Here is a 19,841-nt window from a genome sequence, read left to right on the forward strand (position 1 = left end):
CTTCCTAGAATGTTGAAAACTTCACTGTACTAAAAGTTTAGTAGGCACTTCAACAAATGCAATTATACGCTTGCTTCTTAAGGTACTTTTAAAACATTCACTTGAATTTCCTGGAGTAATACACGCATAGAACAGTTCAACAACCATTGAAGACAATATAAGAAAAGTGACATCTAAGTAGTGTGTATGTGTGTGTATATGCATATATATATATATATGCATGTACATATATACATATAAATGCGTATGTGGGTTTGTGTTGAATGCAACTAAGATCCCAGAGGAAAAGAGAAGGTTCTAGGCAATGGAGGAGAAGGCACTTGACTTGGACTTTGAAGGAATAGGATTTCAGTAGATGGAAAAATCAGAACAAACTTTTAGATTTCCATATTTTTTCAGTCTCTCAAACGTCTATAAACAAAGTTGTCAATCAACCAGTTTTCATTGAGCTCCTACCCTAAAGCCATTCCCCTCATCATGCTCTTAGTGATGATTAAGCACTTTTCTACTTATGATGCTATTTTGGGGTCTATGTTGAAACAATTAAAGAGAGCCATTGTTTGCCCATTCAAACTTATCATTTAAGGCAGACCAACACAAGTAGAGCATATGGGCACACAGACAACAATGTCCATATTGAATAAGTCTGTAAATATGTAGATTAAACTCATGTATGTATATTTGTGACTGGAAGTTGGGATCAAAAGTTGCAATGATGTCTGTTAAATTATTGTTCTTTGATGCTAACAAAAATAAAATAAAAATTGTATGTGGGAAGCATCTCTTGAGGATGGAAAGAACACATCAAAGCATTAAGTATTGATAAAATACAAAATTTTAGTCAAGACTTTAGAGTCAACATTTTGGTGATTTGAAAATAGTCACCAAAACAGTTGGCTAAATGATTAAGTATGGATCTAAGACAAACATTTAAATTCAATAGATCATGATGTTCTTCCATTTGCCACTTTTATTCTCTATCTTAGATAAGCTGAGAGGAGGAAGTCTTCCAAAGGAATTTTTCTTACCCTGGCAAGGTTTTATTTGTCTGGACTTGATTAAAAACCAGAATGTTCTTGATTTACCTCAGCCAGCCAAGGCTGTTGTTCTCTTATACTAAAATATGGCACCATATCCTTTTCCTTCTCAAGATCTACCATCTTCTTTACATCTATAAATTCATTATTTTCATTCTAAAGATGGCTGATTCCTTTCTATGCATCTTCAGTCTTTCTAAGGGGTCCATCTTTCTTAGTATTGTGTTCAATAGCTACATATAACTTGCAATGACTGGCTTCTCACTCCAGTACAGCAAAGAACTTAATTTCTGATCTACTTTTCTTTAGTCTCTAGTTTGTTAAAAAATAAAAAAAAACTTTTTTAAAAGTTCATACTGAAATCTAATTTTAGAAAATTCAACCTCATTTTGTATTAAAGACATAAATTTAATTGATGTTGGAAGAGATTATAAAATGGTAGCTGAGAAATTCACAAATAACTTTAAATACACCACAAAATGTATTTTAAAAGCACATTGCCTCAGATTTGTGTGACTGCTAAGATGTAGTTAGAACACAATATTTCTACTCAAATTAATGAGTGGAATTTTTCTGGGAGAGACTATGGTCACATATATTTTGGAGCACCACATTTTATTCTAAAGCATCTTCCTTTAAAGGGTTTGAGGATGTTTGTGTTTCTTGAGCTTTATGAAACACTTTCTATGCATGATGAAATCCAGTCTTCAATTATTTTCAATTAGGTTCTGGTAATGAGCAGAAAACCCAACGATGTAATATGAAAGGTGTTTGTTGTATAACATTGGCACCATTATACATTACCATTCACAATTACTGTGAGTTTTATAAATCATGGAAAAAACCTCAAAGTCCCATGAATACTAATGAAAATCATGAATATATTTGTATAAGATTTGCCTAGTAGGGAATTTTGAGTTAGAGATATCTTTTACATGACCCAGGTGGGTGGTGAGTTATATAGACTGCTTCACACAATCTGGAAGACAAATTCCAATTCTTCTACCTCGAATTTTTACTAACTATATGATTTTTGGGGAAGCCATTTAATGTATTGGCTTGAATTTCCTCATCTTAAAAAAATGGGAGTAATAATATCTACTTTACAGTAAAGTTTAGATGAGATAATGTCTTTAAAGCCTTTTTTAAATATTAAAACTTTATCTGAATGATGACCATTATTATTATTATTATAGCACTAAGTTAAAAGTAAAACAAGGTTTATATTTTGTTTGGAGATTATTTTGTTGATGGTCTGATTTATATCAGATGCTTTTGTCTTTTCCCCACTCAACAGCTTTGAGAGATTTCCTCTTCCTTGTTACCTTAAGTGACTTCTCAGAGTAGGCACCAGATGACTGAAATTTTTGGTCTTGCGCCAGCTTCTGAATGAATGATAAATTGAAGTTTCTTTTAGGGTGATGATGAGGATATTTATATGGGAAGACCTACTTAGATCAAATGCAGTCAAGACCTCTATAATAGAGAGATTGTTTAGGTTTCATCAATGTGACCTGGGTTGGATAAGTATTAGCTTGCCCCAGCATCAGAAGCGTGGGAATTAGAATGAAACTTAGCTCTTACCTAGTTTTAACCATTTAATTTTACAGATGAGGAAACAGACTAAGAGACAATCAAGGGATTTGCTCAAAGTTAGACAAGGGACTAGCAGAGAAGTTAAAATGTGTCTAGGTCTTCTGAGTCTTTCTACTGAGGCATGTTGGATAGAAAGTAAGCCTCCAAATCAAAAGAGATATGGGTTGGCACATCCAAGCTGTGTTATCCTGAGCAAGGCATTTACTTGTCTTAGTGCTTTAAGTAACTGTCTTAAGGCTAAGGTGCAGACAAAGTGATGGGTGACCTGAATTGGTAGAAAAAGTTTCTTCTCCTGAAAGTTCCCTATAGTAATGAAATCCCAAGTCTAGTCTTTTTTCATCCCTACTATTTTATCATTCCAAACTTTCCTGGACTGGTCTATATAAGCAATCCTCCTTTTATTCTTATGAGGATTTTTTTTTGTCCACTGGCGTTTAGAAACTAACACAAGAAAACACATCTGGTCAGTGGTGTCATTCTTTATCCAATATGTATGGAAGGAAATAGCTTATGAATGCTTAGACTGAGTCCTGAAATCTTATATGAAAGAAATAGTATACTAATTTTTATAGACAAATATTTCATTTTATGGATGAATGGATAGATGAATGGGTATATTTTTGTAGTATGTAAGTAACAGTATGAATGAATTAATTTAAAAGCAAAGTGATAACCATGTGCAAAGTAATATATTAAATACTGGGGATATAAAGACAAGTTATTCCCCATACAAGTGAGATGTAAGTGAGGAAAGTCACCACCCTCATTTTCTCCTCCAGAGTCCTCTAGATCTAGTGACAAGATATAGATCAGGCCCACCGAAGATGACCCCAATGCTGTAGGAGACCTTGACTTTTTTTAAGTTAAGGTCTTTCCCAGGTGTGTATACATACATATATACATAGACACATTTATGCACATGAATATACATTTAATATACATATGTGCATATGTATATATGTTTCTGTGTCTATCAACAACTATGTTTCATCAATAGAGCACCAATCTTGAGTTTAAATTCATCTTGAGGAGTAAGAAGGAGGTATATGGAGTCATAAGTAGTCCTTAACCACAGGATTTCTTAAACTTTTCCCACTCACAACTCTTTTTCCCCAGAGAACGTTTTAGGCAATCTGGTCTCAAATCTGAGCTGTTTTCTGGCAAAAATGTACATGTTGTGTGTTGTATATTCAGAAACAAGACTACAATGAAGTTCTGCAATGTCTCATAAGCAAGCTATGTCAGAAATACCCCAGATTCATTACGCGTTTGATTTTTAAATTAATTTTTGATCATTGTGTTCAGAAAACTTTTACTGTTGCCAAATTTTTCATGTCCACTCCATTCAGTTTTGTGACTTCATAGGGGATCCCGGACCCACAGTTTAAGAAGCTTGGCTCAATCAGAACTGTTTGGCCTCAGGACAAGAGTTTCAAAAAGTGACAGGATTAACTTCCCTGTGATCCAGAGGCATGGATTCTGTGAGGAAGGGCTGATCTTGGTAAGGAAAAGTAGGGCAAAGGCTCCAGGAGAGATGACATTATGGCAGAGCTGGATGGCAGGGTAAGATAGCAAATAGAACATGGTTTGAGAGACAGCTAGATATAGAAAGTTAAGAAAGTGTGCACTTCCACAGTCCTTCATCTATGCTAATGACACTCATATATCATAATTTTAAAAACTAAAGCTAAAACAAAAGCCAGAACTCACTCCCCAACTTCTCCTTCTCTTTTTTCCTTTTTATTTCTCTTCTTTCTCCTGTTTTTCTATCTGTACGATCTTAAATAGATTGCTTTCCTTTACTAGTATTCAGTGGTATTGGATTTTTTTGGGTTTTTTCCAGCATAAAAGGAGGGATCTGGATTAAATAACCTTAAAGGCCAGGGTTTTTTTTTTTTTTTTTTAACCCTTTTTATATTGCATATTCCTTTGGTAGTCTGGTGAAGATTATGAATTCAGTTCTCAAAATGTTTTTAAATGCATAAAATCTAATGCATACAATTATAGAGGAAACCAATTATATTGAAATTCAGTCACTAAAAATGAATATATTTTAAAAGACAAATGTGTAGAACCCTGGTTAAGTATGCTTCTTTAAGGTAGGTGTCTTTCAACTGTATTATTCTTTGATTTAAATTCAATAAATACTGTGTAAGAACACTTCAATATTAAGATTTTAGGAATCTCTTCATTTCCTCCCTGTTCCTTTCATTCCTGTTTCTTTCATTCATTTATTTTGCCTTCTTTCTGTAAGCCCACTTGCTACCCATTTGAGTAGTCTTGAGGAGCATTGTTGAACCCCTCTAGGATAAAGAAGTAACTGACCCCCTGGACTAGGTGTTACACTGATTCCCATTGAACAACATTGAATTCTTTGTAGCTTGAATTCTGGGAAGAAGCAAATTATTGGTCCCAAGATTTTGATTTACAAGGTAGATGGCAGGTGGAAAGCAGGAAATCAGAGCATATGGTGATGTCTATCCTAGGTAGTGGGTCAGCAATCAGGCATAATCAGAATAACTATATAAATTGAAGGTCAGAGCCAAAGGCAAGTCAGAAACTAAGCAAGAAAGTAAGAAGTGAGGTCTGAATAATGAAATCACAATAAATTAATAGCTAAGAAACAAACCAGGTGGGCAAGAATCAAGATAACCCAGATGTCAGAGACAAAGCAAGACAAGGGGTTATAAGTGTGAATAGCTAATAGAAATCCAAGTGTGATCCACAGGCAGCAACAGGGTCAGGGCCAAGTAGAGCAGAGAATAAATGTGAAGCAACAGTACCAAGGAGACCTTGACTTTGAGTCTATGTGAAAATACAAGAAGAGTCATTATTAAATGCTCTTGGAACAAATGATAGCCACCTGGATAAAGTTGGAAAATGTGTCTCTGTGAACTAATCATTTTACCCCTGGGTCACAGTGAGGGTTAAATATTAAAAGAAAGTTATCCTGTTTCATAATTGGTCATGATAGCCATAAATAATAAAATAGTTTCTGTTCAGCATCTCATGATACCTCAAAGGATATCTTGATTTACTTACAATGCATTATCATAGTTTGGTACTCTCTATCTTTTCTTTCCTTTGAGCTTGTAAAGAGTATTGACATGTTCATAGGATTGTAAAATGGTTTAGAATTGGAAAATATCTTTCAGGACTTTGAGCCTCATACCTTCAATTTATAGCTAAGGAACTGAGACACAGAAAGGTTAAATGATTTTCCTAGAATAATCCTGCTAATAAATCTTTGAAGTGAGACTTGAATCCAAGTCTTCTTGGCTCCAAAACCAGCATTTTAAGCATGAGGTCATGTTACATCTCTAGCCCAAGCCCCACCTGAAATTTTAATCTCCCATTGTATACCAGTAACTGCCTTTGAAAAAGCTATTTTCTGAAGTTTATGAAACTCATTCAGAAACTCAATCTATTATATAAAAATAAAAGCATCTCACTTGTTTTCTTGGAAGAGATTTAATTCTTATATTTCAGAAAAAAAGGACTAAACTTCAGGAAGAGAATAGAGATGACCACTTAATGACTACATCATCAGAAATGTCACCAGAGGTCTTGACTTCCAACCCCTCTTCCTTACCTCCTAATTATCTTGCCTCCTTGTGATCTTGGATAATGGACCAAATATACATAAACACTCGGAGGCTGAAACCTTTTTTAATATCAGATTTCTTTGCTCCTTTTATTAAATATGCTCGAAGTTTGAAGTTACTCAACATCAATAATTCTTATATACTTTCATTGGCTTTAAGGATCTTAGAACCATAGATCTAGAGCTAGAAAGGATTTCAGATACCTCCTCATTTTATGTGAGAAACCAAAGCTGAAGACTTGCTCAAGATTTTATGGGTAGCCAACATCAGAGATAGGATTTGAATCAATGTCCTCCAGTATTCTCACCACTCTTTGTTGAATTTAGTGTATAAATGTTTTTTTTTTTCCAAGACAAATAGATCTGATGACTTCATTTGGAGAGAGATTACTTTGATTTCTGAATAATTCAATAGGTTAAGTCAGGAGCAATACTTTCTTGGGAATGCTGAAATCTGGGACTTGAGACAAAGGTGAGACCTAGGGGCAATATGGATATTACAAGCCAAAGAAAGTCTTCATAAAATTAAAGCTCTTTTTTATCATGAGTTTTGGCAAAAAAGAATGGATTTTTCTGACCAGATCTTCCTTTTCAAAGCTTTGTCCTTTTTGGAAAGATAATGTTTTGGAAATAGGTAAGTTAAGTCTCAGTTGCCTCATCTGTACAATGATGACCTTGACTTTTTAATTAACAAAAACCAAAAACAAAGTGATTTCCCAATAATAAAGGAATAGTTTTTAAAAATTGTAATACATGTATATAATAGAATGTCATCGTGTCAAAATAAAAAATAATTATGATAGCTAACCTTGCACTGTGCCAGACACTGTGCTAAAAAATTTACAATTATTATCTCATTATCTCAATTATTTCATCCTTACAACAACCTTGGGAGGTAGTTACTATTCCCATTTTAACAATGAACAAATGGAGGCAAGTAAAGTTTAAGTGACTTGTTTTGATTTCTTCTTCTGAAAAACTGACATGAATCCTTTGATGATTAATGAATGCATTAATCAATTGGGAATGACTCATCTTGTTATAAATTTGACTTAGTTCTCTGTATATTTGAGTATTGACACCTTTATCAGAGAAATTTGCTGTAAAGATTTTTTTCAGGTTTCCTACTTTCCTTCTGATCTTGGATACATTACTTTTGTTTGTGTAAACTCTTTTTAATTTAATGTGATTAGAATTATTCATTATACATTCCATAATACTTTCTACCTATTGTTTAGCCATAAATTCTTCCAACACCCTTCTTTATTTGGAAAAGTGAGGGCTACAGAAGTGGAATTATATTTATATTGTTAGTCTTTTGGAGTGGTTTTTGGCTTTACTATTTTAACTATTTTTCTTTATTACTATAGAAGGGTCATAGGGAAAATAAGAGGCAAGAGTTTATCCAGAAATATCTAAAAAGATAACAATAAACTTAAAAAAATATTTCTTTAATGAGCATCTTGGATTATATGATCCCAAAGCCCACTTTCTGTTTTGACATGCTGTGATTTCACCTGGAATATGTTCATGGTCCTTTATTTATTTTTTTTTTGTTCATATATCTTGTATAGGAAAGGGGTATATTGATCTTCCTAAGAGAAAGCCTGTCACATAAGCAAAAAATTAAAATTATGACTTTCCTCTATCTTCAAGTTCATTTTAAATTAGGCAAATATTTCTTCCTTTGGGGAGAGTTTTCCAGAATCCTGTATTTTATCCTGTGTATTCCTGAAGATGAAAGCTTTATCCTGGGTTCACAGCCAAAATCCCTGGATGAGCACAATCACTGGGCATCGTAAATTATTTTAATGAAGACATCACTTTAAACTAACCTTTTACCATCTGTTCTGTCCTTTAATAACAAATGCAAAAAAGCATCATTCTCCATTGCATCATAAAAAGTGAGCTAAGCGATTGAAATGTGTGTGTGTGTTCTTTATTCATAGCTCCATCATATGCTGGTGTTATGTTTTTCTCATTTTCCAGACACAAATCAAGGGGAAAACTGCTCTCCCCTGATCTGGGTGAATTCTCTCGCACAGTATTTCTTTTTAATATGGTAAACTATGGGAAAATTCATAGCATTCTGTGAGAGACTGTGCAGATCAACTATGTATGCAAACCCCACATAACAGTCTCCTAATGCTTTTCCATAATTCTAAAAGATTCTCTGAATAGTCGCTGGAGAATTAAGCTGGTGAAGTTTGGTGGTCAAAATTCAAGGTGATTATCTAGCAAAAAGATTCTTTTTAAAATGTGATTATTCTAAGAGGGTTGCAATTAAATTTCCTTATTTAAAAAAAAATTGTTTGGCTACCAAGAACATAATGTGAGGACATAGAGTATATATCATCATACATCATTGCAACTATCATTAACTTCTCATCTCTATCCCAAGTCTCAAAAAATCTATACCTTGATAAGCATATTGAAATATTCTTCCCCCTCTACCGACTGCTACCCCTTGAGTAGGGTAATGGAAATACACAAGAGTCAAAAGATGGGATTGAGGAAAACATCCTATCCTTTCACTTAGTTTCCTATTTAAAAGCACATGGGTGCTTCGCTCTCTGAGAAAGACAAATTGTGAGAGAGTCCTTTACTGGAGTTCAGACACCTTCTTTATCCTGCTTGCTATGTAGCTTTGTTCTCTCATCTTGGACTCAGCCTTGGACAATCAGTTTTCCCCATTCTCTTGGATCCTACTGATTCTAATTATAGTACCACAATATACAGATTTTTAAAATCTTTTTTACCTCTTTACTTCTGGCTTTTCTTAAACTCAGTAATATCTATAAAGCCCAGCTTTCTGTCTTTCTCCTTGTTGTCCTTCCCAACCTCATCATGTTGCATCACAAACATTTTTCTCTTCCCATTCCAAGCCCTACTCCCTGGTGACCTAGGAAATTTCCATGGAAACACCTCCTTCCCAACATCCTTTAGCCCATTCTGAGCACTCTTCAGAACTGAAACAGAAGTGGAGGATGCTTATCTCCTTTTTAATGCTTTTTCTTTTCTTAAAAGGTCTGGTATTTACTTATTTGTGGGTTGCATCACTTGGGAGAATCCAAATTTTTGAGGTCAAAGACCATTTTGCATTTTGTTTTGAATCCCCTGGGCATAGTAGGTACCTAATAAATGTTTGGTTAATTGAACTTAATTATAGTATAATAGAAATAAAAATGAATTTTAATTCAAAAGAACAGAGCTCAAATCCCAACTATGCCATTTACAATCTCTGTGACCTTGAACAAGTCATTAAGTTGGGCCTAAGTTTTTTCACCTATAAAATGAGGAGATTTGGCTTGGTAGACTCTGAAATCTCTTTCATCTCTTGATTTACGATCCTTTTATCTATGAAATCCCGGAGTAGGGAGCTGATGTAGGTGATGGTGATAGTGGATGGTAGGCAGCCAACCTCAATTGCTAACATTTGTCATATCACCTTTTCTTTTTAATAGAGTTCTAGCTAATCCATTTTCTGGACACTATAGAACATGTCCAGTAAAGATTTTTTTCTTTTTTGAACAAAAAAGACTTTGTAGCACTTCTTCATTAGGACTAATGAAAAACATGCAAAGAAATCCTTGTATATAGAAGAAACTGAATCCTAGCAAAATAAGAGGTTGAACCTGTTCAGAATAGAAGACTGGTATTCCATCTATGTTTCCTGAAAGGATCACATTATACTTTAAGTATGTATTTCAATACATTTCCTGGATGTTATTCAGTTTGCTCATCCAGGCTTTTTTTTCCCCCTTGAATATTGATGGTCTGAAATGGCTGCATTTTCTTCCTGTAGGAAGGACACCATACAATGACCTTCAATGTGGCCCTGAGAGGTATAATTAAGACTCAATTTCAGTCATTTCTAGTGATAACCAACACTATTAGCAAGGTGACTATGAATGAAGGCAGGAGGCAGAGAACCGAGTATAAATTCAATAATGACAGAAGGCAATAGGCTGGCTCTCACTGTGATGATCTGGAAAGGCATTCAAAAGCTCCTCCTCATGAGGCCGAATTTGCAGGTGTGATTTAGACATGTGACTGGTATAGAATTGGGTGAAATAAGTAGGATCATGCCTCTGCCAGGGAAAAAAACCCAGCAAGACTCAAGGCAGAATAAAGTGCCTGCAGTGGAGGACAGGAAGGGAGGAGAAAAAAGAGGGAGTTGTATATGATATATATTGGAGGCTTCCCCCAGATAGTTTCACTTTTGGTGAGTGAAAGGCTATATAATAGCTATGAGTTTCATCATGTTAGCATTTCTGAAAAGGTATTCAGAAGAGCAAAACAAATTCATTGGAAATATTATATTACCACTCATACTAGTCTAGTTGTGGTGGTGAAAAGATTGTGTGATGATAGTGATGAGGAAAAGGCCAGATGGGCTAAAAAGAAAATATGGGGCATATCATGTGCTGTCATACCCACAGTATTAGTATTCCTGGATTTTTTGTATCATAATTATAGGCTATTCTCATGTATCTTATTATTATTATTATTTTGCTTCTTTAAAAGCATATTTACTGTACAAATTTAAAAAGAACAAAAGTACAGCCATTTTTCCCTGATCACCTTGGGTAAACACTCATTCTTTTACAGTGTTAGTCTCTATGGGAAGTAAGCTCAAACTTACTTTTGATATAGCAATGGCCCCATCAAATTTCATATCTGAATACAACATCACTGCCAGATAAATCCTCATCCTAGCTAACCCTGAGCTGTCTAACAAAGATTATTCCTAGAAGTCTCTTGTTCATTAGGTATGTATGGGTGATGAGGTAGCCTCAAAACCCAAATGCCAGAAGCAGCTATTGAGAAGCCTGAAGGCTTGCTTTCCTTACTTTTTGTGAAACTTATAAGCTAGAGTATCCATTGTCTTCACCTAAAAAAAAGTTTAAAAAAATCAGAAAAAAATAGGCTAATTCCTTTAGCCACACATTCACCTTCAAGGTAAAGGTCCAAGGTTTCTCTCTTTATAACATTGTCTTTCATGGGATGCTGTCAGTGAAGGAGTCAAATCAACAGAGAACAGCCAAGGAACTTGCAGGTATCTTTGTATACCCAAAGGCAGGGACTCATACCTATTCAGATTGGATGATGGTGAGTTTATATGTTTATTTTCTACCTAGTTTATTCAGTCTTGCTCTTTAGTCCTACCATGATGGTGAGCATCAATATGATGACACTAATCACTCATAATCTTGCCTTTAATCTTGAAACATTCAGCTCTTGGTGCTGGATAGAAGTTTATACATGCACCATAATAATAAAGTCCAGTCAGTTTGTCATTGGGGTGGAGAGAAGTCACACAAAAATAATGTAATCTTGGGAAAATCTCCTTCTATAGCCTCAATTTGTTCTGTAAAATATGAGGGAAGGGCAAGAGAATCCCTAAAGACTGTTATGATATAACATACTGAGTTTTGCATCAGTAGATCCATTCCAGGAACAGCTAGGTAGCACAATAGATAGGATGCCAGACTTGAAGTCAGGAAGACACATCTTAAGTTCAAATCCAGCCTCACACACTTATCCCGCACAAGTCACTTAACCCTATTTGCCTCAGTTTCCTCATCTGTAAAATGATTTGGAGAAGGAAATGTCAAATCATTCCAGTATTTTTGCCAAGAGAAGCCCAAATGGAGTCATGAAAAGTTGGATATGACTAAAAAAAATTGAACAAGAGCAAAAATAGCTTTCACTACGAACACTTTCACTACTAACAGTCTATATTCTAACCTTAGAACCTACTCCAACATTCTATGCTCTATACCTCAAATTCTCCTACCTCAAATTCTATGACTACATTGATACCCCAGAGATAGTTTGATGGATATTGGGTGTGGAGGGGATACCCTATAACCTATTTTTCTCTCAGAAAATTGCCTCCATGATATAAAATCTTCTTTAAACTGCTGATTAAATAAATTCATTCAAATTTAAAGGTTTTTTATTCTTCCATTGAGGAAATCTGCCGTAAATTTGTTTTCTTGCATATGTTTGCAAGTTTGTGTAACTTTATACTTAAGGGACCATTCCTTTCAAAATATTCTTTTGAAAACATATCATCAGCTAAACTTAACCTCTGTAACTTGTGTATAAAGCTAGGCTCTTATGCATAGTGGGCAAGATCAGTCATTAGGGGCTTTTCTTTGTCAATAGCTGCCTCAGGGATCTAAATGCTAGTTTAGTACATGCTATGATTTGACAGAGAGTTGCAGTTTTATTTTTTGCCCTTATGTCAAAATTGATAAGGCTCTGTGCCCTATTTAGTAAAGTTGAAGGTCTATATGTAGTAGATTTAGAGCTGAATTTAGAATCAAAAGGCATGCATTCTAATCTCAATTGGGCAAGTCCTTTACACCCTCATCCTGGACCCCTAACCCTAGAAGTAGCTAGATAGTGTGGTAGATAGGGCACTGGGTTTAGTGTCAGAAAGATCAGAATTGTGGCCTCGGACAGTTACTAGTGTGACCCTGGACAAGTCACCTAATCCTGTCTGTCTCCATTTCCTCATGTACAAAATGAGGATAATCATAGCAGATACCTCCTGGATTGCAAACATTAAAGCATCATATAATTACTGGTTATTACTTTATCATCATTATTATTACTATAATTATAAATATTATTGTTGTCATTTTCATTATCTTTTGTTACCTTTTTTCACCGCCCCAACTAATCTGCAAGCTCTTGAAGGATGGGACCAGCAAATCTTGTACTTTGCATTTCTCATAGTACAAAGAGCTGGACCTAACAGTTTTCAATAAAAAACTTTTTGATTGATTAATAGTTGTTTTATCCTGGTCTCTTGAGAGTCTTAAATGAAAAATCCTAATTGACATTGCTGTTAAGATGTCACTTTTAGATACTATCTCACATCTATTAAATTAGCTAACATGACAGAGAAGGAAAATGACAAATGTCTGGGGGAAAAAATAGACACTAATGCATTCTTGGTGCATTAGCTGGAGTTGTGAACTGGTCCAACCATTCTGGAAAACAATTTGAAACTGTGCCCAAAGGGCTATAAAACTATATTACCCTTTGACCTTTTAATATTGCTACTTGGTGTATACCCCCAAAATGATAAAAGAAAATGGGAAAAGATCCATATATACAAAAATATTTATAATAACTGTGTTTGTGGTGGCAAAGAAGTGAAAACTGAGATATTGCCCATCAACTGAGGAATAGCTGAATAATTGTGGTGTATTATTTTAATGGAATATTATTGTGGTATAAGAAACGATGAAGGGGCTAGTTTCAGAAAAACATGGGAAGACTTGTTTAAACTGATACAAAGTAAAGTGAGCAGAACCAGGAGAACATTGTACACAGTAACAGCGATACTATAGTAATAATCAACTGTGAGATATTTGGCTACTCTGATCAATACATTGATACACAGTGGTTTCAAAGACTGCATGATTAAAAATGGTATTCACCTCCAGATAACTAGTATTCTCTGAGTACCAATTGAAGAATATTTTTTTGTTTATTTTAATTGTTTTTCTTTTGCAATATGGATAATTTTGTATAATTTGAATAGGTATTACATCTCTCACTGTCTCAATGGGTGGGGGAGAAATGGGGGAATAAGGGAATTTTGAATTGAAAATAAAAATAAATCAGTTTTTTTAAAAAAAAGATGCTGATTTTCCTTTTCATTCCCAAGTTGAAAGCATTTTCCTGTATAATTTTTGTCTTTCAGATTCGATCTGACAAGGATAATGATATTCCCATCCGATACAGTATCACTGGAGTTGGGGCTGACCAACCACCCATGGAAGTCTTCAATATTGACTCTATGTCAGGTCGAATGTATGTAACTAGACCTATGGATAGAGAAGAACGGGCCTCCTACCATGTAAGCACCTGAAAGCAATGAACTATGATAGAAAGAGTCTTGCCATAAGAATTGAGAGAGTTGGTTTCTAATCTCACCTCCAATGCTGTTTTACAATTTTATCTAGAACAATTCTTTCCCTATTTAGACCTTGTTTTCTCATAAGAGTGTTGGGTTAATGGTCTCTAAAATCCCTTCTAGCTCTGCTTTTCTATGATTCTTGGATCATCTTTGATCAAGCTAGACCATGTAACTCATCAATTTTTCCTTGTACCCTTACATTCTGATTAAATCTCTAAAACTGAAAATCCATTGCCTTTTGCCACTTTCTCTGTGTCCTTGATATTCTTCCTAGAGCGTTTTCATTACCTCTTAAATGTCTCTTTGACAGCAGAAAAGTCATCTCTGAAAGGAAATCTACAATGCAGTCTCAGATTTCCCCCTGCAACAGGTAAAAGGGATGAAAAAAAGTCCTTCAGGGCCCATGTTTAAAGGGGGCAGATATGAATGTTTCACTATGGAGTGTGGCTCTGTGGCAAAATGAAAAGATGACTGGCCTTGAAACTCAGCTATATCTCACTGATTAACTTATGGGTATCAGGTGTTACTTCTCTCTCTAAGCCTCGGTTTCCTTATTTGTAAAATAAGAGGATTTTGTCTCTAATGATATCATTTTCACTTCTATTATTTTGAGGCAAATACCTTAACTCTTAGAGAAGATTAAATTCTGAGTCATCAGCATTGCCACTGCCATATTAATCATCTGATTTAACCTTGTTTCTGCCATATGGTGCTGAACAGAACCCACTCCCTGCCATGCTGGGTCTGAGAATGTAGTGATTCTCTTTAGCAATCCCAATGTGTGGTGGGTTTCTGGACTGTTCATCGGGGTCTGTTGGAGACAGATACTGCCCTTTAAAATACCTATGTCTTTTGTTAGCATTGTTAGACCTTGACTGAGAAAGGGGACACCAGATTCTTGACAGCAAATGTTCCAGGTTGTTACATTATAGCAAATCTCATGAGCCTCCTGAACTGGATTGCTCTCTTCTCACAGCTCAAGAAGTCCACCTTCTTGCTTATCCTACTCTCAAGTACCTAGCTCACAAGGCTCCACGTTCAATATTTCAGGTCTTAAGGGTCAAGTGAAAAGGGGAAGACTGATGAATAAGTTTCAGTTCTGGAAAATCATGAAGATGGATGGACAGGGTGGATACAGAGTTGGTCAGCAATTTAGAGTTACCAAAATTAGCATTCCCCAGTCCAAAGCTCAAGAAGATAATTTAATGATTTTTAGAAAAGCCATGCCATTCTACACATAGAAAAGCAAATTTATAAAATTCATATCTTGAAGAGATTGGATAAGTTGGAAAAATAAATAAATTCATATTGAGTTCTTAAGTAAGGTAAGGAGGATAGTGAAGAGAGTTGAAGCTGATGTCACAATAAATAGTTATGCTTTCCTCCAAATGGTACCTCAGTACCCCTAGGAGATATAGAAAGTACACCATTATGTAAGGAACCCTGAAATAGACATAATCTGACATTGTTTTATTGAATGAAATGTATATTTTTATGCTTCTCACCTGAGTGGATTTAATGTCTGGCAGCTCCATCATCCCAGTTAACAGTTTGCTACCAGATGTCCTTTCAGGCAGTTGGGTATAGGAAGAATATTGGAACTCACTAAGGGAAAGCTCCCTTATTCTCTAGAAAGCTGTCTCTATGAGATGACTTCTAAGAGAAGTCACTTTAAGCACAATACCATGAGTTTCTCACGTCAGAGAAACATTTTAAGTTGTTCTCCCTTTCCCCCTACCAAGTCAGTTCTTCCCCATCTCTGAGCAACAGGTTATTCCCAGTTTGTCCAACAAGTGTTTACAAAGTACTTACCATTGTGACAAGTACTATGGCAGATACTGGTGATAGAGAGGCAAACATTTTTTAAAATCCTATCCTAGAGAAGCTCACATTTTATCAAGGAAGATAACACATAATCACATTTTTTAAAAAGCTGTTGCTTTTTAAAGACAAGAGATAATCAAGGTCAGAAACAGGATGGTGTTTGTAAGTGGAAAGAAATGACAGGCATAGAAAATATTTGGCTGGCAAGAAATGGAAATGTTATGCAAATTGCTGAATATGTGGAGTGATAGAGAATAAAGAATCTAGGATTACTATAAGGTTGTGAACCTGAGTAAATAGAAGGATGGTGGTACCTCTGATAGAAAATGGGAAGTTTGGAAAAAAGAGTAAGTTTGAGAAGAAAGATATGTAATAGGTAAGTTGAGTTTGAGATGACTATGGAAATATGTCCAAAGAACATTTGGTGATGTGAAGTCAGGAGAGATTAGGACTGGTAAATTCAGTATGATGAACTGATAATATGACATGATAATTGAATTCATGGAAGATGACTGGGTAGAGAGACAGAGACAGAAAGAGAACCTGAGAGCCAGAGACAGACAGACAGAGGGACAGGGACAGACAGAGAAAGGGACAAATAGACAGAAAGAGGGAGAATGATTGACACAGAGACAGAATGACAGACAAAGAGAGAATGACAGAGACAGAGAGAAAATGACAAGAGACAGCGACAGAGACAGGAACAGACAGCAACAGCAACAGCGAGAGAGAGACAGATATAGAGACAGAGATAGAAATAGACACAGTGAGAGATACATGGAGAGACAGAGACACAGAGAGATGGACAGAGACATGGAGAGATAGGGAGACAGAAATGGGGAGAAAGTGATTGTGAGAGACTGAGAGAGAGACAGAGAGACAGAGACAGAGACAGAGAGACAGACAGAGACAGAGAGAAAGAGAGAGACAGAGAGACAGAAACAGACAGAAAGAGAGAGAGAGATTGCAAGTGATTAAGAGAGAGAGATTGTGAGGGAGAGAGGCAGAGAGAGAGAGAGAGAGAGAGAGAGAGAGAGAGAGAGAGTGTGTGTGTGTGTGTGTGTGTGTGTGTGTGTGAAAGAGGGAGGGAGGAGAGGAGAGATGCAGAAACTCAAAGATTTGGTGTCAGGAACTTCAGTGAAAGATCAGGTCACCTAAATATTTCTGAGACCTGTATTTAGGAATCCTAATAGCCATTGCTGGTGAGAATTAAATGCCAGCAGACGCAAGGGGGTCACTTGTGCTGACATGGTTACCACTCATTCCATCATGCAGACACACTGTCAGTGACCTCAAGTATCCCCTTAACCATACTGAAACTGTTAGTGGATGGTCCAGTGAGGGAGTGGGGAAGGGTAGAAAAGGAAATAGATTATCTTTTTAGCTAGATGGAAAAGGAGATTTCCCCTGTGTCCTGGAGTATCTAAAGGAAAATTATTTTATCCCCTTTGAACAAGAAAGATTATTTTGTACACTGGGCCAAGGAAAATGTGTAGAAAAATGATTTAGAAATGGGGGTACTTGAGATACAGTGTATGTGTTGTTTCAGCATTGGAAGGATTATTTCAGATCTGGTCACTGCAACTAAAGAGCTGAGATGACAAGCTGAGGGCAGGAAAGCTGTAGTACCCTTTGGCAAAATTTAGTAGTATCAATTTCAAAACAATCTGTTTTTTTCTGTGGGCATGTTGTCTCTATTGTCCTCTTTCCCCGGTGTTTGGGGTCTCTTTATTCTTGAAATTTGGATATATAGATATATACACATATGCATATTTTAATTTAGAAATATAGATGTAAATATAACTAGAGATAGATTTTTGTGTATTTCTATTTATATGATCGAGATGATATTATTTTCTTTGAAAAGGGAATTTCCAAACCAAAAAACTCTATCTACCCAATTCAGATTGGTATCTTCTCTATAATTTATAATCTTAAGAGAGTCATACAGTCAGTATATATAACCAGGAGGATTTGAACCCAGATCTCCTTTATCTCTGTCTCTTTCTCTCTCTCTCTCTCTGTTTCTCTCTCTCTCTCTCTCTCTCTCTCTCTCTCTCTCTCTCTCTCTCTCACACACACACACACACACACACACACACACACACACTCACACACACACACAAATACAACTCCATTTTAAGCTTCTGAATGATTAATGTCCTCTCAAAGAGGTCTTCTGAAAGCCCTGAGTGTAGAATTTCAATCTTTGGAGCTGAAAAGTAAGGGAAATGTTTGAGCTTATGAGAACTTTGAGGCAAGGTCATTCATTAATAGGTTGCTGGAAATTCAAGCCACCACAGGTCTGGAATGATGCTATGCATTGATCATTAGAAAGTTTTCTCGTCTCTTTTCCTGAGAGATTTTATCCCCTTTCTGATGAAAGACCTGAGTATATGGTTGGCTGTTGATCCTGTTCTCTTTCTATGAATGCAGAAGCAGCAACTGATCCATTTAATTGCCTTTGTCCCCCCTAAAAAAAACCTTATTGTTTATACAGCTCCCAAGGGGGAAGGGTAGTAAAATGTGCAGTAAAATGGAATAAAAATAGGCTTCAATGTCAGAGGAGCTGGATTAAAATCCTACCTCCAGTGCTTACTACCTATGTGACCTTGAATACACAAGGCCAATTTTTCTGGGTGCTAGTTTTTTTTATCTGTAAAATGAATAAGTAGGTTTAGATGGCTGTTGAGGTCCCTCTGTGATCCCAGATTACTACCATCTTTCAAAACTCCTTTTCTACTCATTCCTATCCCCATCACCACCAGTCTAAAACTGAGTTCCTTTCATTATCCTAAGGATGCTTCTATACAGGTCCTGTCATCACATGCCATGGTTTTCTTACAAAGCTTCCCTTTGCATAATTAGTCAGATCGCCTCAGGTTCAGCATTTTTACAGCACTTTCCTTTTTAACTGTCCACACAGGGAGGCCATTTGCCTGATTAAATTCACCTTTTCAAGATAAGACAGATTAATTTTTAATTATTGTGGTAGCTCCAAGAAAGGAATCTTTCATCAACCTGAAAAGTCCCTCTTGTTCTCTACTCTCTTAGAGACCTTGGCTTCAGGGCTTACATCATCCCCTCTCTTTGATTTCTTGCTGCAATGTTACTCCTGTCAGATGTGTCTCTCAGGTTTTTTTTTTTTTAAATCATGTCTCATAACTTTTCGGAAGTGGCAGTTGTTAGCATGGATCACCTTCCCTGTACTCAGCAAGCTTAGGCCACTCCTGAGTAGCTACTACTATTTCAGATAATAATTCTCTCTGAAACTTCAGTCCTTTCTTCCTGAAAACTCACTTTCCCTGAAGCTTCAAGAGCTTTTCAGCTGATAGAAAATCTCTTTTTAAAATCAGACTTGTTCATCACACTTAGATTCAAGATTCTATTTTGATTGGCTTATCTTAGCAGCTTTTAAAATGTACACGATTGGCTTTCATATTCAGAAAAAGCTGCCTCCAAAATTCATGTTGATGTAGCTACTTAAAGCTGAGCTGAAGAAATGGAAGTTAGACCTTAAGATCTCTTTACAGAATCTACAGTTAGTCAGATATGCCTTACTTAGCACTTAGCACAGTATCTGGTCCATAGTAGTCCCTTAATAAATGTTAATAACTGACTGACTAGGTCTTCTGTCCAAGGACTGAATTTAATTTAGAAAATCCATGGAAAGATCAGTATATTATGAATGAAATGAAGCAATCATGAAAAAATGCTTATGATATACTAAGCACTGTATAAAAAGCTAAAATGGTCCCTGCCTTCAGGAAACATATATTCTAACAGAGGAAAACAATATATTTAGGGGAATGGTACAAAAAATCTGTTAAAGGCCATT

General features: G+C 35.8%; 1 protein-coding gene across 1 annotated transcript in view; it reads left to right on the forward strand.

The window, feature by feature from the left end:
• The window catches only part of CDH4 (cadherin 4), a 1,212,105-nt gene that overhangs the window by 964,718 nt on the left and 227,546 nt on the right, over window positions 1-19,841 (forward strand). The window contains exon 5 of the mRNA XM_031949243.1: window positions 13,964-14,119. Within this exon, the coding sequence (XP_031805103.1) occupies window positions 13,964-14,119 (156 nt within the window). The remainder of the gene's footprint in view (window positions 1-13,963; window positions 14,120-19,841) is intronic.

This window comes from Sarcophilus harrisii, chromosome 2, assembly GCF_902635505.1.
Source record: "Sarcophilus harrisii chromosome 2, mSarHar1.11, whole genome shotgun sequence".
NCBI lineage: Eukaryota > Metazoa > Chordata > Mammalia > Dasyuromorphia > Dasyuridae > Sarcophilus > Sarcophilus harrisii.